The sequence below is a fragment of the Phasianus colchicus genome, chromosome 3 (genome assembly GCF_987193195.1).
Source record: "Phasianus colchicus chromosome 3, bPhaCol1.hap1.1, whole genome shotgun sequence".
Lineage (NCBI taxonomy): Eukaryota > Metazoa > Chordata > Aves > Galliformes > Phasianidae > Phasianus > Phasianus colchicus.
The window spans coordinates 27,783,256-27,809,746 of NC_143438.1; the positions used below are offsets into that span (position 1 = coordinate 27,783,256).

The 26,491-nt window shown below is 40.6% G+C and overlaps 1 protein-coding gene across 19 annotated transcripts in view; it reads right to left on the bottom strand.

The window, feature by feature from the left end:
• Nucleotides 1-5,369: 5,369 nt before the first annotated feature.
• The window catches only part of COBL (cordon-bleu WH2 repeat protein), a 167,450-nt gene continuing 146,328 nt past the window's right edge, over nucleotides 5,370-26,491 (bottom strand). For 5 of the 19 annotated variants that reach the window (XM_090137167.1, XM_090137165.1, XM_090137171.1 and 2 more), the window contains 3 exons: nucleotides 26,251-26,370; nucleotides 23,878-24,123; nucleotides 7,495-7,700 (listed from right to left, as the gene is read on the bottom strand). In XM_090137167.1, coding sequence (XP_089993293.1) covers nucleotides 7,623-7,700; nucleotides 23,878-24,123; nucleotides 26,251-26,370 — 444 coding nt within the window. In that variant the 3' untranslated portion in view covers nucleotides 7,495-7,622. Of the gene's footprint in view, nucleotides 6,039-7,493; nucleotides 7,701-17,624; nucleotides 18,946-20,728; nucleotides 22,909-23,877; nucleotides 24,124-26,250; nucleotides 26,371-26,491 lie in introns of those variants that run through there. The other 14 variants (XM_090137183.1, XM_090137180.1, XM_090137182.1 and 11 more) reach the window with 5 other exon arrangements.

The window sequence follows — 26,491 nt, forward strand, 5'->3', positions numbered from 1 at the left end:
AAAAAGTTAAAAACTGGAATATAAACATAGAATCTAAAGCACTAATTTTAAATTAGCTGAGCTTTAAATAAAGCTGATTAATTTGAGAGCATAATCCCTAATGCATCCTTCGGGCTAGCAGAATGAAGCGTACCTCTAAAGTTCGTTTCAAAAGCTCACGTATTTGCCTGATACAATTGAACCAGGCCAGAAATACCAGCATTCCTTCAAAATCAGTGAAAAGGCTGTTCCAGAAATCCTGAAATCCAGCAGGAGCCAAAACCTGTGTGCTCTGCAGGGATGCTGGAGAAGGCTAAGCAGCTGCCAGGTTCCTGGCTTGGGCAGATGTGGCTGGACTTGGCTCTCTGCCCACGAGTGTGCTCACACCTCACTTGCTTCCTCTGTAGCACAGACCCTTAAGGTTAAAGCTTATTGATCTCTCAACGAAATGTATAGGTTATGAATGCTGTTAAATTGCAGCTGGCTTTCAGGGAATGCTTCTGCCAGAAGGCTCAAGTTATGAAAGCAGCTTCTTATTGATGAGGTAGAAAAATCCTTCTCCTTTTGTCAATTTTAAATAAAGTGTTTTTTTCACATAACAGTATGTTCTTCCAGCAGTACCACTGCAGAAAAAGCTAGTGTCCCACAGGGCAAAGAACTTTTCCTTGAGGACTGCAGGAAGAAAAGTGATAAAAAGCCGTAGCACGGGACAAACTTGCCTTCCATTGCAGATAAGTGGTAGAAACCACCAGAAAAAGCCAGTAGATTTCATTATTCTTCTTTACATAAGGAGATGTTATAGATGCATGGGGCAGGGATGCATTAACGAGTACTCATCTGAAGCAAGAATAGATACAGGTTGCCAAGGTGGGAAAGGGAGAAGGATGAAATGTATTGTCTGCAGGATGAAGGAAATGAAATCCATATACTCTAGTGTAACGCTGTAATGCAGTGGAAAGCATAGCAATGACAGCAGAGTAGCAAAGTCCTAGACTGCATCAAGTGAGGATATACTCAAATGCAGCAGCTGTGAGTACAGAAACAAAAGAAAGAATCTGCTTACCTTTGGAAGGCCTCAGGTGGGCAGGGATCTCACAGTCACAGGCTTCTGCATTGTGTCAAGTTCAGTGACAGAACACATAGCATGGGCTTTGCTGGAGCGCCACAAGTGCTGGGGAAAAAGCACCGCTGTGCTCCAAGAAGTCCCGTGCTATAACCAGCATGTCTGTGGATGGAGCATGCTAGAGGTATGTTAAAAAGCCTATCTTGCAGGTATGAATTCTACAGAAACATAAATAAATATAGCTAGAAAAAAGACAGGAAAGTTCTGGTACTACAGTGTTGAGAAAAATGGAACAACTTTGGAGATACTGCTGTTCTGCTTTTTCTCACACAATTTCTTATTCAGTGCTGGGCTCACACTGCTCCCTCCATCTCGAAAGAGCTTGTGCTTTGACTCTGCCGGTGCCATAGCTATAACAGATGAAGAATACTAAAGAAAAAAGTTCAGGCTGCTGTGTGTTCAGGCCAGGACAGGAAGGCTATGAATGCTGACTCAGCAGGGGCTGTGTTTTCTGTAGGGAGAGAAGAGGATTTGTCCACACCCAGCAATTAAGATGTCATTTCCATTTGATACAGCAACCATCTCTGCAATTGCTCTGCAGAGCAATTTTCTTCTACAAATGGACTTTGGTCCTATTACTTAATGTGACTACAAGAAGTTTTTCCAATATTTAGTGCAAGACAGAACATATATAGGAAGAAGGTAACAGCACAGCTTTCTGATCTAAGAAAACACCCAGAAGTATAAAAGAAATGCTGCACGATGAGAGCAGGACTGACCTTTCTCAAGACAGAAACAACAAATTATCAAACTGAAAAAAAGAAAAAGCAGTCCTTCTAATAATGGAAGTGAGTCTGGGAAACCAAGTAATTTAATGGCCTTTAATGCTTCTAGACAAGCTTCATATCACTTGGAGCAGTAAGGGGAAAAAAAAAAAAAGGAAAAAAAAAAGAGAAAAAATCAAACCACCTTTAATTCCATGAGAGGTCACAGAGTTTATTATGTCCAAAGGCTTACAGCCTGGTACTAAAACTACAAAAACCAGCAGGGAATATTTCTTCATAAAATGATACATCTTTTTCCCTTCTGTCAAGCTTTTGCTGCTTTAATCAGATAAGATCATTTATTATATTCAGTATGCTTTATAAAGAAAGAAAAATATGAGATTGTGGCTTTTATTCAACTTCTTTAAGGCCTTAAAGTGAACTGTTACAGAAAATCCAGCCTCTCTGCCTGACTACTCTCATCTCACAAAAAATAAGAAGACTGTTAATGTGTTAATGTACTGTACTGAAAGTTTAGCTCATATTCTCTTTTTTTTCTTCCAGCTCAGACTTTCAGGCATGCTTCTTGTTGCCAACTTGATGTGAGCACTGAGAACTTTGGGAAATCCAACCTACCTCTGCCCCAGAGGAGAGCCTGTGGAATACCACTGAAAAGCAATCATGGTGCAATCACACGGTGCAAGCAATCAAGCAATTGTGCCCATCTCTTTGTACACTTGAACTCCTAGCAGTTGAGGGAGAAACTTTTCTAAAAACACCTGACCTTGCCTCTTCAATGAGAAAGCTCCCTTACTTCATTGGTCCTCTCAGCAAGCATGAGTAAGGACATCATAAAGCTACCTCACAGGTCAACAAAAATAAGTTAACCTTGTAGGGCTTCTTCGTGCACTTTAATAATAGTAATGGAGGAAAACCAGTCTTGAACCGATGTTCCTATCACAGAGACATCAAAGCTTTCAGGCCTGAACTATTGTAACGTAAGATGATCCCTCAAATTCCTCCAAAACAGTTTGTTAAGCAGTTACCTGTAAAGGCTGAGCAGACTACAGAGCCCATTAATACCACAGAAGTACAAATATACTCCTCAGCTACATGGCTGCAAGTGAACTCAGATCTGGGCATAAGGGAAAAACCGTCTTTACAGTCCTGCTGCCTGTGGCAGGATAACTCTCACAAAGAAGAGTCAGGCACACCTGGGAGCTCACTGTCACTGAAGTAAGAGAAGTCAATGTTTAATACCGTTTTTGACTCAGAAATGTTGCAGAAATTTTCCAACACTTCTAAAGGCTAGGGGAGGTAAGAACTCCACATGAGCACTTGCTGATTGGACTTAAACAAGGGAAGAACGGAGTGAAACAGCCTTCTAGCTGTTATTAGGGCCACAGACTGTAATGCTATAGAAATGATAATCCATGAATGGAATAATGTTGAGCAGGGCTTGCAGCAACAGAATGAAAGACTCTTTCTAGATCTACATCTCCATTAGAAATCTTGAATTAGGAAGCTCACAAGCTAGTGACAAGCACATAGGCAAGACATGACCAAAAAGAATGACAGCTCATAAGCAATTTATATACAGCTGGAGCAAAATGCCAGATGTGTCATTGAAAAATGTTTGCTTAGAATCTGAGAGAAAGATTTATACTGTCAAGGGAGCTTCTTTGCCAGGCAAATCAAACATGATGAAGTTTTAATTAATCAGCCTGCAGTAGGGTAGGAAAAAGGAGGCCCCAGGTCACTGAGAGCACTTGTTACTACTGGGATTGTTCTTAGATGAGACTTAGATGAGGTCCTTGCTATGCCCCTTTAACTATCTTCTGTCAGATCATCATAAAGGACCATAATCACATCAGAAACTGGCCCAGATCCCAGCTGGATCTGGGACGGTGTATGTAAAATGAGCATAAAGCCATCATCAATGACTCTCCTTCCTGAGGGACAGCATGAGTGGCTCTGTGGCCACCCCAAGAGGCTCAGCTGTATTCTAGGAGACATATTGCATAACGCTGCCTTTGAAAAGCAGCTTCCCTCCTTTGCTATAAATTTCCAATAAGATAAAATATTTGCCTGTGATCAGGCAAAAATGAATTTGTCATATTAGTTTTGCCCACCACCTCACTTACCAGGCCTCTTCATAGCAGCATCCACTTTGCTGCTCCTTTTTCCCTCCTTAAGGTTTATTTGAGCATCAGAAAAATCCTTCTAGGAAGCTGGAGCCATCCAGACAGTTGAAAAGATCTGCCACCTCTGGAGGAAGAAAGCCAGACTCATTTGGTTGTTTTCCAGTAGGAGCCAGGTTATCCTGGCAGCTGCCCCAGCTGCTTGCTAAAAGAGCTAGGGAAGCTGGGTGTTTATAAGGAAAACCTCAGTCTTTGACTTCAGATGTGTGGTGCAAGACCCAGAGATGAAGTTAAGCTGGGATTCAAGATCTGGAAACAAGAAAATATTTATTGATGCTTGAAAAGTATTTGTAGAGAGAGGGGAGGCATGAACTGTCACTGATTATGGAGGGAGAGCCTAGAAGGAGTGAGACATGGAGAAATAACAAACCATGCATTTTTAGATGTTGCTGAATGAGCCTGGGGGGCTCTGAGGATGGCAGGATTTTATAGAATCGTAGAGTCACAGAAATACAGAATATATTTCTGAATTAAAAGGGACCTAATAAGGATCACTGAGTTCAGCTCCTGGCTCCACACAGCACCGCTCAACATTCAAACCCTATGTCTGAGAATGTTGTCCAAATGCTTCTTAAACTCCAGCACCTGGGGCCATGCCCACTGCTCTGGGCAGCCTGTTCCACCACCCTCTGTGAAGAACCTTCTCCTAACATCCAACCTGACCCTCTCTGATGCAGTTCCATGCTGATCTCTTGGGTCCCGTTGCTGTCACCAGAGAGCAGAGCTCATCACTGCTCCTCCACTCCCTGTGAGGAGCTGTAGGCTGTGTACACATTCTGGAGATTTTCAGCTGATACTTCAGTAAGTCTGACTAGCTTGTCAGAGTGTCTAACAGATAAGCACTGCAGAGGATGCATATCTGAATGAATGTATTGAGGACTCTTATTTCCTAATCCACCACTTATAGGTTTCTGTTTTAGCCTCCTCAGGAGGTATAACTCTTGCTTGCTTTCTTCCTTTGATGTGTGTGCAAGTATGTTTGTGCACATGTATTTGTCTAATACCTTCCCCATTCTACCTGAGCTTGGCTTAATTTAGATGTAAGGCAGCCAGTGTAGCTCATTCTTCATATTTATTTCTATTTCTAGATTTTTTCATAAGAAGGGCTTTTCAGAAACGTTTGTCTCAACCTGTCATCTTTTATCAGCTTAGAAGAGATAAAAAAAAATAGGAAAAGGTATGTGGTGTTTTAAGTAGCATAATTCTTCATAATTCTTCACTTGGTCCACTATGGATGTTTTATTTTTTAAGTGGGTTGCTTTATCTTGAAAAAAACACATTATTAAAGAGTTTTTGTTTATTTTTTGCTTTCAGCATTAGAAAATATAATCGGAGGAGGAAATAAAATTATTCCTCTCATGAATAATCTTCAGCAGGAGCCAGTGAATGCTCTGTGGTCTGTGGTCTGTAGATCACTGTGGCCTGGCTGTGTTGGCTGTGAGGAGATCTGAAATTCTGAAAATCTCTGACCTTTTCCCCAAGCAGTGATGCCATAAGCTCCATCTTACGTCCCAAGGTCTGCTCGTGTCTTCAGCCTTACAGCTGGAAATAGGGCTGTGTGCAAGACATCCCAGAACCACACTGGTGGACTTCCAAGAACAGACTTACAGAAGGTGATGTGGTGGAATAAGACAAGCTGCCTGCCTAAAAGACCATAGCTAACCAAAACTGTGTCATTATTGAATGAGCCTACTTTAGGTAAAGTCTTCCAATTGCTGTCAGTAGTCTTCTACCCTGGCCTAGTTTGCTCTCCTTAAAGGCTTTTGATTCTGGTCTCCTTTCTTGAAACGTACTATGAGGAGCATCATGGAATCGTAGAATCATAGAGTATCTTGAGCTGGATATGACCCATCAAGTCCAACTCCTGGCTCCACACAAGACCGCTCAAAATTTAAACTCAACGTCTGAATGCTGTTGAAACACTCCTTGAACTCCAGCACTTGGAGCCATGCTCAGTGCCCTTGGCAGCCTGTTCCATGCCTGGGCTGAACCAACCCAAGGACCTCGACTGCTCCTTGTACATCTTGACCTCTAAAGAAAAGAGAAAGAGCAGCTGTGGGAATCACAGATTAATCCAACTGAGCAAATCTACTGCGGGTGTAACCAGGGGACAAGGCATAAGGCTTCTATGTGTTTTCATCACATGATTCTGCAGCTGTTCCATGCCAACATTATCCCTGCTGAGAGTCGTCTCACTATTGCCCAGGTTACAGTAGGAGCACCATGGTCTAAGAGAACAAATATATTCAGTTTTTATTTCATTAAAGAGCATGTGGTGTTTGGGAACCTTTTCTCTATATTGGTTTTAGAATTCAGTCATCAGTGCATTTCTGTGGTTCTGTTGGTAACCTTCTTTTTTGGTTAAATGGTTACAAAGAGCCAACATTAGAATGTATTGCATTTTGCCTGTCAAATTTTTGTCCTACACTCATTTGGAAACTGCTTGCGATTGAGGTCCTGCTCCTGTTTGTGCTAAAACTAATGAGTTGTGCCTTTTACTTAATATTCCCGTTCCCAATTCACTTCCACAAGAACTTGCTGAGATCTCACGGCAGTAACAACAATTGAGCAACTTTGATCTACCAAGTGCCTCACACAAACACTACCCACACCACCTTTATGAGCCAGGAACTCATCATAAACATCTGCAGTTTCCCTTCTAGGAAGCTACATAGATAGATTAAATTAATCACCTTATTATTATAATACTGATATGTTAAAATAATCACAACTGCTGCCCAAGACTTGGACCTCCCTTTGCTTACCAAATAAATAGGAGTGTGGACGATTTCTTGTTCTCTGAGAGTTTTATTTTGAAGCAGATGGAACACAGGAGTCTAAGAGAGGGGATACCCTATACAAACAAGGGATTGAAAACCAGGGTATGAGAGTTAAGCAACTGGCCTGGGTCCTTGAGGATGTCTGTTAGGAGGCTGCAATGTAAGTCAGGCTTCTGAGGGCTGGAGACCATCTTGTGTTCCAAAGCGGAAATCAGAAACTGCTTGGAAACTGGGAGATTTTAGCTCCCTGTCATATACTGAGATCAAGGAATTTTGCTTCCTTTGGGTGATTTTTCCCATTTCTCAAAAATTCCCACTAGGAGCCAGATCCATTTTGGAATCTGGACTGCTTCCCTTTCAGCAAAACACATTAGAAAGGGCTAGGAGAGGAGCTCATTACTGCAGGAAGCCTGAACTGTAGGGATAGAGCAACTCACCATGGTCTGACAGCGCTGATGTACAGCTCCCTTGCAAATCCCCAGCAAGCCTTTACCCTCTATAGCTAACCTATCTCCTCTTTAACATGAATCAGTTGTGTTTGTTCTGCTGATAAAGTCTTCACTTTTCTTTCTTTCTTTGAGTACATTGGCTACCCCGACCTTGCAAAAATGAGATGAAATACCACACTGGAACCAAATGATTTAAATATGAGACTGCACATTTCATCTTGAAATAAGGATGGTCTTATTAAAGTGTGAAAGGAAAGCAGTCTGAAGTACAGTCTTTTGTGTTCGGTTGGGTACATGTATTATTTATGATGTAGAATGAATGACTGATTGCCTTGAATTTTGATATGTGAGGCAAATGAAGAAACGTTACCTCTTCACATGCAGTGCTACAGGAAAGTGGTTTCTTCAAGTCTCTGATGTGGGAAAAGTTGGGATATGGCACATTTCATATATTTAAGCTTTACCTGAAAGGTAAACAGGCAGAGCTGATTTAGCAATGAAGTCCTACAGTCACCTGTAGTGCAAATGCTATTATTCATCATATTTAACAGTGGAGTGCTGGAGGTATATTTACTCAGAGTGCTGATTAAAACTTCATGCGACAAGCATTGTGGTTACTGGCAGGGCAGTGACCTTCACCCCGAAACTTGGCTTCAAGGAACACAGAGCCCATTGGCTGAGTAAGACTTGTATCTGCAGCCTCATAAACACTGAGCTGCTGCTCTGACTTTGTCATTTTCTCATCATGGCCATCAGGACAGCAGGTGAATTAATCTCTTTTTACACTGCCAAAGCAGCCTCTAAATTATTCAAGAGATTAGAACTGCATTTGTACATAGCAGGAAAGGATTTGGGTCATCAACTTGCATACTCTATCAATAATATCATAAGTAATCCTACAGTCTGCAGGTGTTGTAAAGCCATTTTGACCCTGTTCCTCAATTACCTACCTTAGTCCAGAGACAGAGAGGTTGATCCCGTGGTCCATGCAGCTGGAGCTGGGAACCCACAATGCCTGTCCCTTCCCTCCCATCCAACTACGGGCAACAAGCAACATTCCAACCCCTGGTCCGCATAGTTCTCCTGCTCCATGCACTTACCTTCTGAGTGCTGTCTGCTTTCTCATGTTTATGCGGAGCTTATGAGAAAGGACAGAGTGCCCACACCGACAAACTTGCACACACATATGCTGGTGACATGAGTTTAAATATAATTGGAGTTTGCAAAGTGTTTTAAGGTGAAAAGCTTTACGTTAACTGCTGACTGTCATTAAAAGTCATATTCCCCCTTCCTTTTGCCTGGCAGATGCTGCCTGTACATGACAATGTCACTAGCACAGGTTGCTCACAGGGTAATGGCTTTCTGCTGTTTTGCAGTGCTGTGGCGAACTGGAGATATCTGTGTGTGAGCAGAGAGACACTCAGTGACACTGCTCTGCTACCATGGCTGTATTCTGCTCTCTAACACCAGCTGGGGCAGACATCGCAAAAGTAACTCTTCCTCACTGCAACATGCTGCAAAAACTCACTCTCATTTTACCTACCATCTGCTTCCAGATAGGGCAGAACTGCCAGCGTACTGGTGCCAGGTATGCAGCTATCGTACTGGGCAGCAAAAGTGAGCAAAGGTGCTCCCTGCAGCTCTTTTTGTCATGGCCATCATGAGGGTTTTGCTACACAGATGTTGTACCACTGTGAAGGCCTGGTAGCACACAGAGCTGTAGTTAGGTTGGTAGAGTAAAAATGGTATGGCTTCTCCAAGTAGAAAGAGCTATACTTGCATAAAGATGCATAAATTTCCATTTCCATACTAGAAGGCAAACAAGTTGTACTGGTAGAGGTCCCTTTTTGCCAGTGCAAGTGTCCCCAACCAGCAATCATTTGGATGCATTTATTTCAGTGAAAAATATCACACCCCTAAGTGGAAATACCTGTACCAACACACAATTTATAAGGATAAATTTCGAAGACAAACTCAGTACTATAAAATCCCACCTTCATAAGTGCACAGACTGGAAATATTGGAGCCTTGTGCTGCAGAACCTTCTGGTGCTCACTGGCAAATATGGGGCACATCAGCAGGCACACTTTTCTGCTGTAATGGAAGCCCTATGCCACAGACCACCTTCTAGATCTGCAGCTGCTTCATGTGGGTTTCCCTGCATAATGAGGGTTGAGGTGGGAGAGGCTGTGGAGAGGCTGTGAAATCTCTGAGATCAAGTGGAGACCAAGCTACAGGGCAGTGGCGATAACCTTACAAACATAAAGGCAACCCTCATCACCCTGCACAGCAGCTCCTGACTTCATGGCCCTGACCCATCATCTTCATAGAATCATAGAATCACAGAATGGCCTGGGTTGAAAAGGACCACAACGTTCATCTAGTTTCAACCCCCATGCTATGTGTACCATCCACTAGACCAGGCTGCCCTGAGCCACAGCCTTGAATGCCTCCAGGGGCATCCACAACCTCCTTGGGCAACGTGTTCCAATGTGTCACCACACTCTGAGTGAAAAACTTCCTCCTAATATGTAACCTAAACCTTCCCTTAGTTTAAACCATTCCCCCTTGTCCCATCACTGTCCACCCTTATAAATAGCTGTTGCCCCTCCTGTTTATATGCTCTTCAAGTACTGGAGGGCCACAGTGAAGTCTCCCTGGAGCCTTCTCTTTTCCAAGCTAAACAAGCCCAATTCCCTCAACCTTTCCTCATAGGAGAGGCGCTCCAGCCCTCTGATCATCTTAGTGGCCCTTCGCTGGTCTTGTTCCAAGAGCTCTGTGTCCTTCTTATACTAGGGGCCCCAGGCCTGGATGCAGTACTCCAGATGGGGCCTCACAAAAGCCAAGTAGAGGAGTCCAATCACCTCCCTCTCCCTGCTGGCCACTCTGTTTTTAATGCAGCCCAGAACACAGTTGATCTTCCTGGCTGCAAGTACACACTGCTGGTTCATGCCCAGTTTCTTGTCTACGAGAACCTAAAAGTCCTCCACAGGGCTGCTCTCAAGGGGTTCTTCGCCCAGTCTGTACAAACACCTGGAATTGCCCCGGCACACCTAGCACTTGGCCTTGTTGAACCTCATCAGGTTATGAACCTCATCTTCATTGATGATGCTGCTGCCTCACACAGAAATCTGCTCCTCTGCTCAGGTCTGGAAGATTTGGGATGATGGGTTTCTTCAACATTCCACCTGTTGCTTCAGTGGAATGGTTTGTGCTGGGGAGCAGTGCTACCTGCTCCTCAGAGAAATCTCCTCTTAAAACTTTTTTCCTAATCCCACTTCTGATTATTGGTGACAATTAACTGTCCTGCTCATATCAGGCAAGTACCAGTAATCCCATTTTGGTAATGGTGGAAAACGTTTTCTTGGTTAAAAAGAAAAGGTACCTCAGTGAAGCAGCGTGACAGCAGCATCCTCAGAAACACAAAAATCCTCACCTTTTGTGCCCAGCTTTGGGGTCATGCAGCATGTCATTACCCTGGACTGGGCTCCATGTCATCTCAGAACACAAGGAGAAGCATTCAGAAGATGAAGGCCTGTATCGTACTGGAGACCACACAAGCTCAAGAAGGGTTTTTCAGAGTCAATGCAAAAAGAGAAAAAAAACGGGGCAAAAAGTGAGTACAGACTCTTTTCTTGCTTGTGCAATTACTTTGTCGAGTTCTGACCTTTGTTAGAAGCAGCATAATTCTCCCAGGATAATTGGAGAATAGCCATAGGTGGGTTGGAAGCCGTAACAGGCACAGATGCTATTCAACGATTTGGGAACTTCAGCTGTGCAGAAAACCTGTTTCAGATTGAGCAGTAGAACTCCAGCTTCTTTTTCTTCTGTGTGTTTGCTGGAGACTTGTCTAGTTTGGATGTAAGTACCCAAGAGCAGGTTCATCTACAACCTCATCCAATAGGGAGAATAAATAAAAACATAAGAGCACATTAAGGATGTCCCATCCCTGGAGGCACTCAAGACCAGGTTGGATGGAGCCCTGGGCAGCCTTAGCTGGTGAGTGGCAGCCTTGCCCATGGCAGGGGGTTGGGGCTGGGTCAGCTTTGAGATCCTTTCCAACCCAAGCCACTCTGAAAGCCAGCTGAATGGTTGCTTTCCCTGCATCCCTGTCACCAGAACTATATGTTTGTTTCTTATTTGATCCATAGCTGCTGCACACAGTGTATGGTCCAGGAAGCTGCATGACTGGGAAACATGGTCAAACTATGACACGCATATTCTGAGTTCCATCCCAAGTCCTAGCTGTGCCTCTGCTATCTCAAGCAAGGCACTCAAGCACTCTTCTCCCCTCCAACCCTCTTCCTGACTATTCTGGTTTGTAAAGGTCTTTGGGGCAGGGACAGTCACTAGTGTTTGCACAGCACCAAACACAACTGGGCTCAGGAGCTCAATTAAGGGTTGTATTTACAAATATAAGCAAAGAGTAATATAAATAGAAGCCATTCTGCCAGCTCAGCATGCTGCTGCAGCAGCAGATTAACCCATTCCAGAAGTCCAATGTCTTCTTGACCGCTTTGATGCCAGGACAATATGAATAAAACATGCTACTCATTACTTTTAAAAAACATTTGCATAAAATATATTGCTACATTTTACTACATTTTCCTGTTATGCAAGCCCACCTTTATGTGGTAAGATTTATTGCAAGCTAAGATTTATTGACTTATTTCAGCATGGAAATGACTATTAAGATTGACCTGTCAGCAGTTTTTAATTTAATTGCTCTTTGATCCCTCAGCTATGAACTTATTTGCATTTTCAGCTTAGCATCTCTTGGCAACACTTGTAGCACACAGCAGAAGCAGCAGCCCGAGATGCAGAGTCTTAAGAAAACCTATGAGTCTTTCTCCACTTCTGGACATGTTCTGGTACTCAAATACAATAGCATTTCAATCTCACTTTCTCTGTACAAGTGGACTTGTGGGTGGGGATAATTTGTTGTCATTCCCCCATCTTTCAATCCCTCTCTGAGCATAGAAGAATCTCAGGGGAGCAATTTTCAACCTGAAACTATAACAAGATACACTCAAAACTGTCCACATTCTGTGCTCTCTACCAAAATATGTGCACAGGACTCATTTACAGGAGAGGGAATGAAACCTGTGGCTGCTCTGCATGGTATCTTAGTTTGCTCCTTCATATAAAGCAAAGGTCTGTGAAGACAAACGATTTCCATGGTGTTTCTATGGAAAAAAATTACATCTCATCCTTCTTGGTGAAGAAAACCTGCACTCATCGATATGTACTCTTCTGTGTAGAACTGACTGTTTGGAAAAGATCTATGATGATCAGGACTATAAATGAGAATGAGAAGGGAACAGCCCTCTCCTGGAATGAAAGACCTAGTTCCCAGCTTGAATCTGGAAAAATTCTGTCTCAAGGCAGATACATAGGATAAAACTAGCAAGCTTTAACTTGTGTAACTGGGCTTAGAAGTACATTTTGTACCAACACCAGCCCCAGCAGCAGTAAGGCAGTAATTTTACATAACAGAGTTGTTGCTAAATTATTCATTAACACATAAAAATATAACTCTTTGCACTTCTGTAGCAGTGGCTATCTGCAAATTGCCTTTGACAGTTCCTTCCATAAGCTAAAACGTTCTGAATGTTAACAGTGAGGGCTAATGAGCAAGGAAATATGCACTATGCGGGCATCAGAGATACTGGCCTGCGCTCAGCATTTGCTGGTCAGAGAAAACACAGGCTGTGCCCAGAGCTGGGGCTGGTGGAGGGACTAGAGCTGTGGGGAAGGTTGAATTTCATCAGCAAAGGATCTACGGTGGGCACAGCTGAGCCACGTCTTGAGCAGTTGTATTTACAGAGGTATCTGCAATCAAGGATCTCTGCAGTGACTGCCAACATCCAGTGAGAGCACCAAGCATAGTAGTTTCAGAGGACAGGACAAGGGGGGAATGGTTTTAAACTAAAAGAGGGAAGATTTAGTTTAGATGTCAGGGGAAAATTCTTCACTCAGAGGGCAGTGCAGCACTGGCACAGCTGCCCAGAGAAGCTGTGGTGCCCCATACCTGGAGGTACCAGGTTGGATGGGGCCCTGAGCAGCTGAGCTGGTGGGTGGCAGCCCTGCCTATGGCATGGGTTCCTTATGGTCCATTCCACTCAAACAAGTCTATGGTTCTACGGTGCTGTGACTGCTGACCAGGTGCCCTCCTCTGTGTTGTTTTCACTGCAATGTGTTGGTGGAAAGCTGCAGCTTGTTGGCTTACAAAAGATTTTGTCTAGGGGCAGACACATCCATTTAAATCTCCCCATAGCATTAACTCAGGTTTAATAATAAGAGGAAACTGTGCAGACTGCTGTGTCCTGGGACCTGGGTACTGCAGTTGTGTCCCCCTTTCTCTGTGCCAAGCACTGCAAGGAACAGATCCAAGCACATCTGACAGAAACTCCTCTGTTGAATGCATGAAATCAGACAAAGGCAAGCCAGGCGTCTTTGCACTGTGTTTGCTTTGTTCGTACAGCAGTAAACACAGGTTACAATATAGAAGACAATGATGTTCCACAGGCTTGTTCTTTCAGCACGGTTTCCTTTTCTCAATTCCTGAATTGCAAAGTGGACAGTGTGTTTGTGCAGAAATAATGTCCTCTTTCAGTCTGATATATAACTGCAACAATGTTATGCTTGTTCAGGGGAAAACCTTCTAGGTCCTCAAACACAATAAAGACCTCAGAAAAGAGACATGGCATGTGCATGTTTTTATAAGCATACAGACAATAAAAGTAAAGAAGGGGAAAAAAAAAAAAAAGGCAAAAGAAATTGGCTGAAGACACTCTCTGGAGCTGGATTTGACATCACTTCCAGCAACGACTGCATGTAGCTGTTGTGACTGCATCAGAACTTGGTTGCTGCCTTTCTGAAAGTTCCTGATTCACAGGATAAAAAGGCTGCTGTCATGAAAGGAGCTTAAATAAAGCACAAACCCCTTTAATTGCTGGACAAAACCAGGAAAGTGTGACTTTTACATCCGGCACAGCATCACACAGTCTGTTAGTATTTAAACCAAATTATACTGCTTTAAGAAATACTTAAATATATCTAGTAGCAATAACTATATATATATATATATTTATAAGATATATATACATATATATATACCTTTTTGCTCTTAGAAAGGTTTATCATGCTTTGTTGATCAACCCCATGAATGCAATGACGCAGAAATTTTTTCCAGCCAAACGAGGGCATCAGTGACAAATCAAACCCCGTGCCCTGTTCAGCAAAAAAGAAATGCAGACTGAACAATGCTCTACCAAATCCAGGTGAGTGTTCCTGAAAATCCAGGAATTCCTTTTTTCATTTTATCTCAGAAAGAAACACTGCCATTGGAAAGGTCATTTTCTGCAAGTGAGGAAATGCAACCAAGATGGCTGCTACAGCTGTAGGATGCAGCCTTCCATATTTTATTGTGTGTGCCCAACAGTAACAAATGGAGTAAGAATAGGAATATTCTCTTAATAGACATCTCAGAGGCAAAGGACATTGGTACACACAGCACATACATAACTCAGTGTAGGAACAGAGATGAGCAAAGAAATAGTATTTTAAAATGCACATTTACTGTTGTCAAAGATAATTATTTTTCATATTGCAATAACGAAGTACCAAATTATGAACATTTCATTCAGACAAACTTTGACTCAGAGATGTGTGCACATTTTTGCATTCAAATTAAAACACACACTTAACTGCTAAGCAACACTAAACAACAGAACTGATTCTCTTCTGGAGAGATAGGAAGAAACACATCACAAACTATCTCTGGGTGGCATTTTCCATTGTTTCATAATTGCATCTCGTTCTCTTCCATCTTCCTACACACTGATGAAGTGCCAATTTTTTCACTGCAGTAAATATCACATAAATTATACCAATCACTTGTATGACCCAGGGAAGTTAAAACGTGCCATGTTCAAAACAGAAGGTGGATGTCCATAGCAAAAGGCCTTTTTGTGCACTACTTTGCATGACCAGTATTAGCAGGCTGTCTGTTCAAGAAGGAGGAATCTATAATGAAGTTCTCTAAGTCAAATACCTCATGCAGACAGCCAATATTATTTAAGACTAGATATTTAATCAGACCTATTTAATTCTTTCTTTATGGTTCAGTGATATTCTGAGCTCAGCAAAAAACAACAACAACAAAAGTAAAAAAGATGAGAAGGGTGGCTACAAATTTTGTTTGAGACACAAGAATAGAGTCTCTAAGCCCTGATCATTGATTTATTCCTATACAAGGAATGAAGATAGCAAATCCAAATTCTCCATTCCATTTCCCTAGTGATGCTATTTTTCATCTCATTTAAATATATCTTACCCACATTAAAGGACAATATAAAGGACCAGAAGAAGCAGAAGTGTATCAGACTCTTTCTTTTGGTTGAACTAAGCTGAGGGAATGTAGGCCAAGAGACATACAGCAGGAAAAGAGAGCTTGCTGCCCTGATTTCAGTCCTTCAAAAAACCTGCCTGCGGGTTTTCCACCTACAAGTGCCATGAAAGGATACGTAAAGGACTAACCTAGGTAGCAGGTAGACCTCTAGACATAGGCTGTGCTACACTAGTAAGGTAGACCAGCAGGAGCAGAAATATACAAAGACTGCTTCAAAAATAATGCCTCGTATTTTATGATGTTGGCCCATGACATCAGAGGCAGATGGTGGTGGTATGTCAGTAGAAGATGAACCTTCCTATCAATATTCCATCATATGTTGCTCTGTAACAAATGGCAGTGAAGAGGCAGTCTGACAAAATGGCATCTGACGTGGAAGTACAGATGTGTCACTGAACTCCTCCATACAGAAAAAAAATGGCACCACTGACATTCATCAACACTTGCTGAACATTTATGGAGACCAAACAGTGGATGTGTGCACAGGAGAGCTGTGTGTTTCAGCAATGGCAAAAGCAGTGTGAAAGACAAACCACGTACCAGATGACCACGTGGATTTTTACTAGCATAGCATGCAGGTTCTTGTTCATTGCTGGCAAAAATGTTTAACTAACAATGGTGACTACGTTGAAGAGTTGTGTTTTGTAGTTGAGAATTTGCTCTATCAAACAATAATGCTATTTTGCTCTTGTAGTTTCCATGGAAATATATAGGAGGAATTACTTTTGGAGTGACCTACATGGATCAAAATACTTGATTGAGGAATAACATCTTTACCATACACATTTCAGGGTTTTTCTTTCAACTTACGACAAACTCCAGCATGGTTCCTTGGATTGAATGTTAATTTATGATGGAACTCATCTCCCAGATTCACTGCATCCAGTAGCAACCCAGTTCTCAAGTCCTGAATCATGGTAAAAGTGTGGGTGACAGGATAAGCAGATTCAAAAGCACTAGCCTGAAATGCACCAACCACTAACAACATATGCTTATTTCCCAAGTGAAGACTGCTACAAGCCTTAATAGATAGTTATTGTATGGAAGAGTCATGCCTATAATTAGACTCTCTTGAAAATGGGTTTATATTAAAATTTCCATTTGTCTGGGCTTAAATTAAGTGTCTACCAGGAATTCTGCAGCACCTAGGATGACAGTGTTAACAGCTCATCAGAAAGAGAAGGGAATGCACACCCAGTCCAGCTTCCTATTGTAGACAGCTGAACTCTTTCCATTTTTAGCTTAAGCTGTGAGTGAGCCTGCAGGACAGTAAAGGTGAGATCTCATTTTGCAACTGTTCTTATAGTATTTTAGCCATGGGAATTTGATAATCAGCAGTTTATTCAAGCATAAATCTTTTATAAACTCTAGTTTTATAAAGCCAGATGGAACATTTGAATCTCAAAGACTGGAGTATCTTGTTATCTCAAAATCCAGTTTTGGATCCCTTACATTGAAAAGTATATATCTATATAATTTGTTAAATGAAAGCGGCATTAAGAAGGAAGAGCTACAGATGCAGGGCCTTCAGACAACACTAAGAACAACAAAAGAACTGCAGTGTGTTATATCTTCCTGCACCTCAGCAAGGAAGCTGCCTTAGCTACTGGTGGGACAACCTGTTCAGTATTCAAGCTATTAGCAACTGCATCCTTTCCTGCAATACAATTTTAATGTTAATATTTCTTATCTAAAGCACACTGAGAAGACTTTCAAGGTAAAAGAAAGCTAACCAGTCAACAGAAGTTATTTTATTTAATGTAGGGCACAAAAGAGCACCCTAATTCTGAATATATTAGCTTCCCTAATGATGAAATGGATCTACAGCAGATTAATACAATAATGTAAAAAACAGTTATCTTGATTCTCATTTTGAGACATCAAACACAGCATAACGGTTGCTTCAGTCCATCTCTAGATCCAATTTCTTTTTGTAAATGGAGAGCAGTTGGCAAAGAGAGTCTTTCAAGCCATGTAAGGTGTTCGTTTTATTTTTATTTGTGGCACTAACAGACATCAATATTTTACAATATATAATATACAGTCATATTAAATGCAGATGGCTAAATATTCTCTTGCTTTCAACATTACACAGCTATACATTTTGAATTTCAGCCTCAAAAAAAAAAAATAATCTACCAACACTCTGATCTGTGATTATAAAAGTGTAAATGTACAAACTTCCTCTTCCTCAGTTTCATTACAATACAGGAAATACGAAAAAGCATTTTTGATCTCTCCTTTATAACTTAATCATTTCAATTCAATGAAAGATTGTCAAAATATGTACAACAGCAACTACCAAAGTAGTTAACATTTGAGAAAGATGCTGCTTATAAATATTCATGAGACAACATACAACAACCATACAATCTGGAAGCAAATGGCAAAATTACCAACAACTTGACCAAGAGACAAAGTCCTGGTTTCTAATATAGACCAGCTTCACTTCTTTTTGCAGTGCGGGAATGAATTCTAAATCCTGAACCTCTATGGAGCACTCTGAAGTCTTATTTATAACGCTCATAGTCTGCTGCAAACAGAGATTCTTTAAGGTGTCTCAGTTCTTAAAGTGCCGTGAACATTACTAGGGCTCGGTATATCTATACATACAAGTATTTGATACGTCATATCCCATAAGTAACTCTTCAACAGACAGAGTCTCACATTCACTCCTGATTGACTGCTTTCTCAGAGTTCCACCAAAGATATAACATTCACTTAACCTTAAAAAGACAACAATGACTCCATGTATGACAGTTGACGTTCCTCATAATATACCACAACTTTTTCCTTGTAATTGTTTTCTACAGATCTTTATTCTCCTTTTCCCCCTGATCATTTACTGCCCTTTCTAAATCAAATAAGAAGTAAATGGTTTGAAACAGTTACATATTCTTAAGAACTTGAAATGAATATTACTTTTCAGATAGCTAGCTAAGTCTTTTCATTTTGCCCATAAACACAATTAAGTATGAACACAGGACCGCACAGTATTTATATTCTTATTAACCTGCCAACAAGAATAGTTTATTGGCAACCTTAAATATTCAGAGGCAAAACACAATTCCTTGGCACAGAAGCTTTACAGCAGAGCAACATATTTTTCCCTTAGAACCATTATGCAGGAACACAAAGAAAATTAACTACAACTTATTTTGGCGTGTAGACAAAAGAATAAACTAAATGTCTTGATGTTTTTTGCCCTTCAGAACATGAATGATGATTATAGGTGCTTATGGGTTAGATTTTCCAATTACTTGTTCTTTATACGTGATTCAAACGAGCAGAGGGACCTATAACAAAGGAAAGCACACGATCATTCAAGATATTTTTAAACCTTCATCGTTAACCAAACATTCTCCTATGGGGCTGTTTTCAAACCTACTCTCTTCTTCAGCTCCTTAAGACATAAAGCTTATCTGTTTTCCTTTCTAGCTTTATCAACTAGTCTTAAGGAAAGTATACCCTTCCTTAAAAGCCCACACCTCATATATATGTACATCGTAGTTGCAGTAACATTATTACATGAAAGTTGACAACATATTTTTCTATAAACTTCCTTCATTATGTGGATGAACAGAGATCTGACTGTGAGTACGCAGTATCTGACAGTCAAAAGCTGTGCAGTATCAGATAGCTGTCACTGGTCATATAAATCAACTGATTAGTACTTGGCTTCCTGACTGAATGACAGAAACTTTTATAGGCTTAAACAAATGCTTATCTTCCTTCCTAGTCCCCAGGTCATCGACGCATTTGCTTAATTTTAATGCCAGTGTACTCTTCCCAAATGAAAGTTACTTGGCTTTGATTCTATCGGAGAGATATACATTCAGGGGATCGCAGAAGCTAAACAGAAATAATGTATTTGATTAAGTTTCAATCTTCCACTTTTGGCCTTAGTATCCATGGCAGAAGCTTTATTCATAGGGAAAAAAAATAGGTCATGGTACATATTCTCATTAAGGTGAATAGTTCAAATAAAATTTAATCTTTGAATTCAAATGAAGTAGCAGCATGCAAATGTCTGTCTCTCACTATGCATGGGAATGAGAATCACTTTCTGTGCTCATTTGACTACCTGTATATCAAGCTTGGCCAACCTTTTAGTGGGGCCTCCCACTCCATTTTCAGCATAGCAGTGCCAGCATCAACCATGGCTTTGAGTCTGTAATTTCTGTCATTGCACCCACAGACACAGATTATTATTATATGAGGAAAATAATCCAGTGCCAGACACAGAGGTATAGAACTAGGCCACACTTCCTAGAAGACACCAAACGGGCCATAATTCAGATTGATGTATTCAGTTCATTGGCAACCAACTTCAAATTATCCCAGCATATACCACAGATCTACTGTAATGGGTGCAGTAATTACCTTACTTGGCTCCTTTGATTGCCAACAGAGTGATATACCGCACGTATCAAGAGTTCACGTGACTAAATGCCAGTGCCAATGGAATGAATGCTTGTAGATACTGCGATTGAGCCAAATTTGTATTATTAATATAAGATTGCTTAAAATTGCATGGCTCTTATTGTTACTGGAAAATGTGAAGTCTGTAGAATACCCCTTGCATGTTCTATTAAAAGGTGGTTTACAGAAATAATTATTCCACAAGCAAAGCCTGTTTTTCAGATCGGCAACTTGCCTTTTCCACATTGTGAAGGCACATTCTCCTGCAGTATTTCTACCAAATCCCTCAACTCTAATATGAGTAGATGGTATAATGTAGCATGAGTAACTTCTGTAACTTCTCTTTGTTGGGTAAAATTTTTCATCCTGCATGGGCTTGTGCTGCAACTGTACCTACAGCTAGACATCTAACAGGTTATTTGCATGTGCAGTTGTGTTTTTTTCCACAGGTAATCATAGTAAATCCCAAGGCAGGTTACACAGACAAAAATACACATGTAATGTTATAAGGAATTGCAGAAATCTAGCCATTTGCTAAGACAGAAATAAAAAGTGTAAAAATTAATCAGAAGGATCTTAATTGTATGAAACTATGAGAAAAATTCCTTAGTATAATTAAAGAAAACACTAGTTCATATTTAACAACAGAAACTCAGATGGTACAGCTCAACAATCTGACTAATAGAATTAGCCAAAATTTGGTTTCAGATCAGTTGTTTATTTCTCAGATCAACTGATCATCCTTTGTACCGGAGCCAGACCGCATGGCTAGAAAGCAAGCTCCTTGCTGGTGAGACCCCTTTACTTCTGAAGTCAACTAACAGCCAAAAGCACCATGTCAGCCATCCTGGTTGCTGTCTTTGCTTCACGCCATCTCCATGATTTGCTATTGCACTTTGGGTGTGCTAAGGAAGTAACATTTTGGCTATTTTGGAAATTGAAGAAAAAGGTTACTTCCTGCATCTTGTAAAGTCTTTTGCAGCTTGGTAATTTCATCACCTTTCAATAGCATAGAATGGAGGTGAAGATGTTTGGGTAGGATATGAAATCTAACCCCCTTTCTGGCATCTCTCTGAACTGCACTGCACTGGGATTTTTCTGAAGAGGCCCAACTGGGCTTGGCATCCACAAGAATGTTCCTTTAGGACTCCGTGCACAGCAACAGTGTGCAATAAAACAGAAGTCATTTCTCCAAAACAAAGTATGATTTATTAGCCAAAGCAGGCAAAGTACTCCAAGAAATCAATTAAGGAATGGACAGGGAACCTACGCACATACTGTCTTATCCACACTTGGCATTTTCCTCAAGTACCTATTTTTGTTCTGGTTTGTTTTGGGTGACCCAATTACAGCCAATGTGGTGCAGACTCTGACTTTGAACAAGGCAAGGTCAGCCTACACCAATTTCTCTCCTCCCTTCCTACACAGTGGATCTTTTAACCTTAAAGTTCACGACTTTAGCAAACAGCTGTGTAATCAAGGGTGGAGTGGAGGAGTTGCCTTTTCACAGATATTAATAGAGCTCAAATTTTTGTTGGGATGCTCCTTATCTATGCAATTGGTTGCTTTTTATGTTTAGTTCCCCTGACAGCTCTGTTTGATCTACTTCCACTGCAAATAACCCCTTATAAATAAGGCCAAACTGAGTCATACATAACTAAGCAACACAGTTCTTAGTCTCAGTTCCCCCACAATATTAGCTAAATGAATGACTTCACCATCAGAAGCTCCTGTTCCAAAAAATTTCAAGAAGACAATGAAGGAGAAACAGACACAATTACAGAATGGAACGACCAAGTCTGCTGTCTAGCTATTGAAACCAAAACCTTCTAGAAAGCAAAGCCAAAATGGCCCTGTACTCATACCTCCAAATCATGGCATCAGAGATAATGGACACGTAAGGCTAAACACAGAAGAAAGCTTGCCTCAGCCCTGGTGCAAAACTACCTGCCAGCCACCCTCTGTCAACAACTCAGTGCTCCTTGGAGATATATTCTTCAGCTATGAAGGAAGAAAAGAAAACTCTGATATGCAGACACATGCTTCTACCAATTCAACTTTTGCTATCACTAATTGCCTTACTGCAAGGAAAAGATCAGAATTTAGCTCTCACTTAACACAGCAAGCTAGGAGAGATTTTAATACACAGTGGATACAAGCTCTTTGAGAAATCTGAATTTTACTTTTATCACTGATCAAGGGCATGAAATTTCAGATGTCAAAGTGATACAATGCCTTTAGCATATACAGGACTTAACTTGCATATCCAATACCTGAAGAACAGCACAATAATAATACCACTTTACTTTGTTTTGTACAAAATGCTCCTCTCTTTTATTTTCATAAAAGATCTATCCAATAAGAGATGCACTCTTCTGTCATCTCAATGTCAAAACTACAAAAAAAATACTCTGTCTTGAAAATAGAAAAAGACAGGCACAGTATTTAGCAGAATACATCAGTATATCTAGATCACTTTCATGGTCTGCAGAGGCCACCCAACTGTTTCAAAATAAATCCCCAAGGATATAATAAAGGCCTATTTAAATGAATAGCGGTATGGGTTCCCTCAGAGTCTTATGCAGTTGGACGAACCAGGAATTTGGAAGGATCTACAAATCAAAAAACAGCATCAAGTATTCTTGAATGTCCACATTTCCTTTGTTTTTTTTTTTTTTTTCTGTAAGCTAGTGAAGTATGGAATCAAAGGCCTGATCTGGAGTAGCAGTTCTTCATAATTTGTCATCTTCTACTCGTATGCATAGTATCAATACATCTTTTCACATAGAAAGTAACTGCACATTCAGACTTCTGTTTGCATGCTGATGTGAACTTCCCTGAAAGTAAAATGAATGTATACTTATTTGGACGATTCTGTGGAATTTCTGATTTATCAGAAACAAGATTTCTTTAGATAGACTTTTTATTGTTAAAATTTGATCACATTTTCTGAATTATTTGAAGAGGACAAGTGAGCAAGGTTAAAGTATATTTACACACTTCTGGTTGTCATTTGCTAAATTACGTGTTGGGAAAATGGCATCTGTTTCAGTGCATCCCCTAAAGTTTGTGGATCAAAGTCCATTCTTTGATACTGCGGTATGATATTGAGATAACTCCACTGAGAACAACTGATCTACTTCTCCTCACCCAGAAATATACTATAACTCAAGATTAGGAAGAGCAAATTTTGGTCAAAGAAGTATGTGAATTTATGGCAAAACACCACACTAGAGCAACAGATCATTTAGCCATCTGGGAGTAGACTAACCCACAATGGACCACAGAACTGATACATACAGGCATCCAATTAATAAAGTTCAGATTGATACTAAAAGGAACCCACAGGTTTTACTGACGGATCCTATGGAAATCAAAACCTAGAACACATAACTGAAGTTAGGACAGAATATTTACCTCTATGTTTGCTTTAGGGTCTCATATCTGATCTTTTAAAAATTCTCCTTGTCTGAAGGACATGCAGTATTATCTCATATTCACAATAACAGAAAAGAGCATGGAAATACTTTCTGAAGTGACATTCATGCTCTTTAAATAGAACTGGCTGCTCATGTGGTTCATATGGTTGTGTATAAACACAGGCATGTTTTAGCATTAACAGTGCATTTTAATACCTGTTCAAAGGTTTGAAAAACACTCTCAGTCTTCGACTCAGAGAAAACACTGAATGCATAGCTCTTCTGATGGCGGAATGAAATGCATGGCTAGAACAGCTTATGAACAGCTTCCAAGGCCAAGAAAGACCAAGTTTTTTCATCCACAAGGAAATATAAAAGTGCATTTACCTTTTTTAACTTTGCTGCTCCAGCACCAGAGCGAATGGCCTCCATCAGGGCTCGCCTTGCCTCTCCAGGGTCACCTGTAGTTGTGGCAGAGAATTTAAACGTAGCTGTTGACAGCTGAGGGGGAGGTGGTGGCTGGGCAGGGGCAGGTGGAATACAGAGCTGTTCTTCCTGAGGGTCTTCTGCTTTCTGTAAAGACAGTTCTGCATTCCTAAAACTCTGGAGCTCTTCGGAGGCCAATGAGGAGATCTGTTTGTGATGCATTTGAAAGGAGACAGTTAATACCAAGCATGACTAAACTGTAATTACTTGACATTTGATGCACTTTAATTTCAGTACCCTAATTTCACTTTGCTTGAATGACATAAAACACGTAGAGCTTTTGTTTGCTCATGAAGTTGAACATCTGTTACTACTCACTCACATCACTCAGCTGGGCTGATTACAAGCATCAAGGATTTGGCATTGACTCTGACTCAGAAACTCAATCTTTATTTACCACAAGCTCCAGCATCGTGTAACTCTTTTTGGCATTTAAGGTAACAGACAGAGAGTTGGACTTGGAATTCATTTGCTAAGAACAACAAGGGGTTTTGGAATCACGAAGACATATTAAAGCTGCTACAGCCACCCAGGAATCTTGTTACTTTTCACATTCTGGCCTGCATAGAAATAATCTCAAATGACAGAGATGCTTTTCTGGATTTGAAGCTTTCAGCTTTAGTGAAAAAATAATATTAAAGTTTCAACTCACACTGAAAAAAAAAAAAAAAAAAAAAAAGTAGTACAGCAGAATTATGTGAAAGCACTGAGGAAAAAAAAGAAAATCAATAGATTACTCTTCCAAGTGGCTTTCTGTAGAATTTCTGAACCTAAAATTTCAGCACAAATTACTTACCTGGAAACTTGCTCTAGTTTAAATAATGTAGGCAAGGAGGTAATCTTTTAGACTAAGCAACTGCCTCAACAAATATTTTTTCCACTAACAACATTACTAATACTAATCACAACACATTATTAGTAATTATAAGGGTTTGGCAATTATTAGGAAATTCAGTACCATATGCCAAACAGGAGGTTTTCAAGTAGATGCATTAACATTCTTTTTCAATGAAATTGAAGCATAGCTCTTCTCTAGTAAAAAAGCACTCTCTCTCATCAAATAATCCAAACTCAGAGAGCCCCTATGTTCTGCTACTTCACTGTACATACACATACACAAATTTATGGTAATAATGTCATGTCAGATAAGATTAGAACATTTGAGATGTCATGGAAGGGACAGCTCTTTAATCACAGTACATCTATATCCCGCCCTGTATACATACAAACATGGTACTTCATCTAGCACAGGTGACACTGTGCAAAAGAAGCCCATGGTTTCTAGGCAACTTCCTTTAAAATGATGGCAAAATCTTCTCTGCAGGAAGAAAGTATCCTAAAAAGTCTCTGCGGCAACACAACGCCATTTCACTTGCAAAGCTTCTTTCACACAGATCTGCATTTATTCCTAATGAACGCAGAGTGCAGTTGTGTGCACAAAGGTGACTGCAGCACCGCACGTTCTGCACCCAAGTTCAAGAGAAGCTGCAGCCTAACTGAAACAAGGGCAGTAAGATATTCAGAACTGCTCTGAGGGAGGAAATAATTCCCAAACAGAGACAAGGGAGACTTTCTACCTAGTGCCAGCTCTCTGGATATGTGCTAATGGTCTTAGTCATTGCATGAGGGAAATGGGAACCTCCTTGCCAAATACATGTCCTTGGCTGGATTAGTAACTGAGTGAAATCTGAGGCTAGAACAATGCAGGCTTTGGCTACTGGGGATAAGAGATGCTTTAATGATTAGGTAAATCTTTCAGATAGGAGGAAACATTCTGCTGTAGTGAAAGTGTTTGAAATTTTCCATCAATTACTTGCATACAACTTGCGTGCATCAGTTAAGTTAACAGATAAACAGCATGCATGAAAAAGTCCTAGTGTTATGAGGTAACTGGAACTGGACGTATACAGAAGGTAATGCAAATATACTAACTGCATTCCCCTAACATACAAAAAGCAACACCTAAAATGTGAAAGCAATAAACATTTGATATTTCCTGTGTACATTCCCAGTAATCCATTTGGATTACTTCTCCACTTCTTTCTAAGTTAAAAGCACGCCAGTTGAGGGAGTGCTAAGTTCTATGGCAGAGGTTGGAATCTGACCCTCTCTGCTATCTGTGTAAGTCAGATCTGGTCTTGCATCGTAACACTTTCCCCCTATACTCTTCTCTTTCCAACACAACTCATAGTTTGCATTTTCTCTAGGTTTATTTGAAACACTCAATAGGAACAGAACACACTTAGAAGATCATTTATCATGTTGATTTCTTACTTTTTTCAGCTTGGAAGTGCCACTGTGACCTCTAATTGCTGCTAGTAGGGCTGACCGCTCATTCTCTTGCTCACTGTATGAGGGTTTCTTGTGATTGCCATTTAGTGCACTGTCTGAAACCTAGATTATGAAAAGAATACTGTTATTAGACATTTACGCAGAGATATTTTGGAAATGTTATTAGAAATATTTTTAGCTCTTGCACTGGAATGCAAGCTATCAGTCTGTCTGCTTACATGCC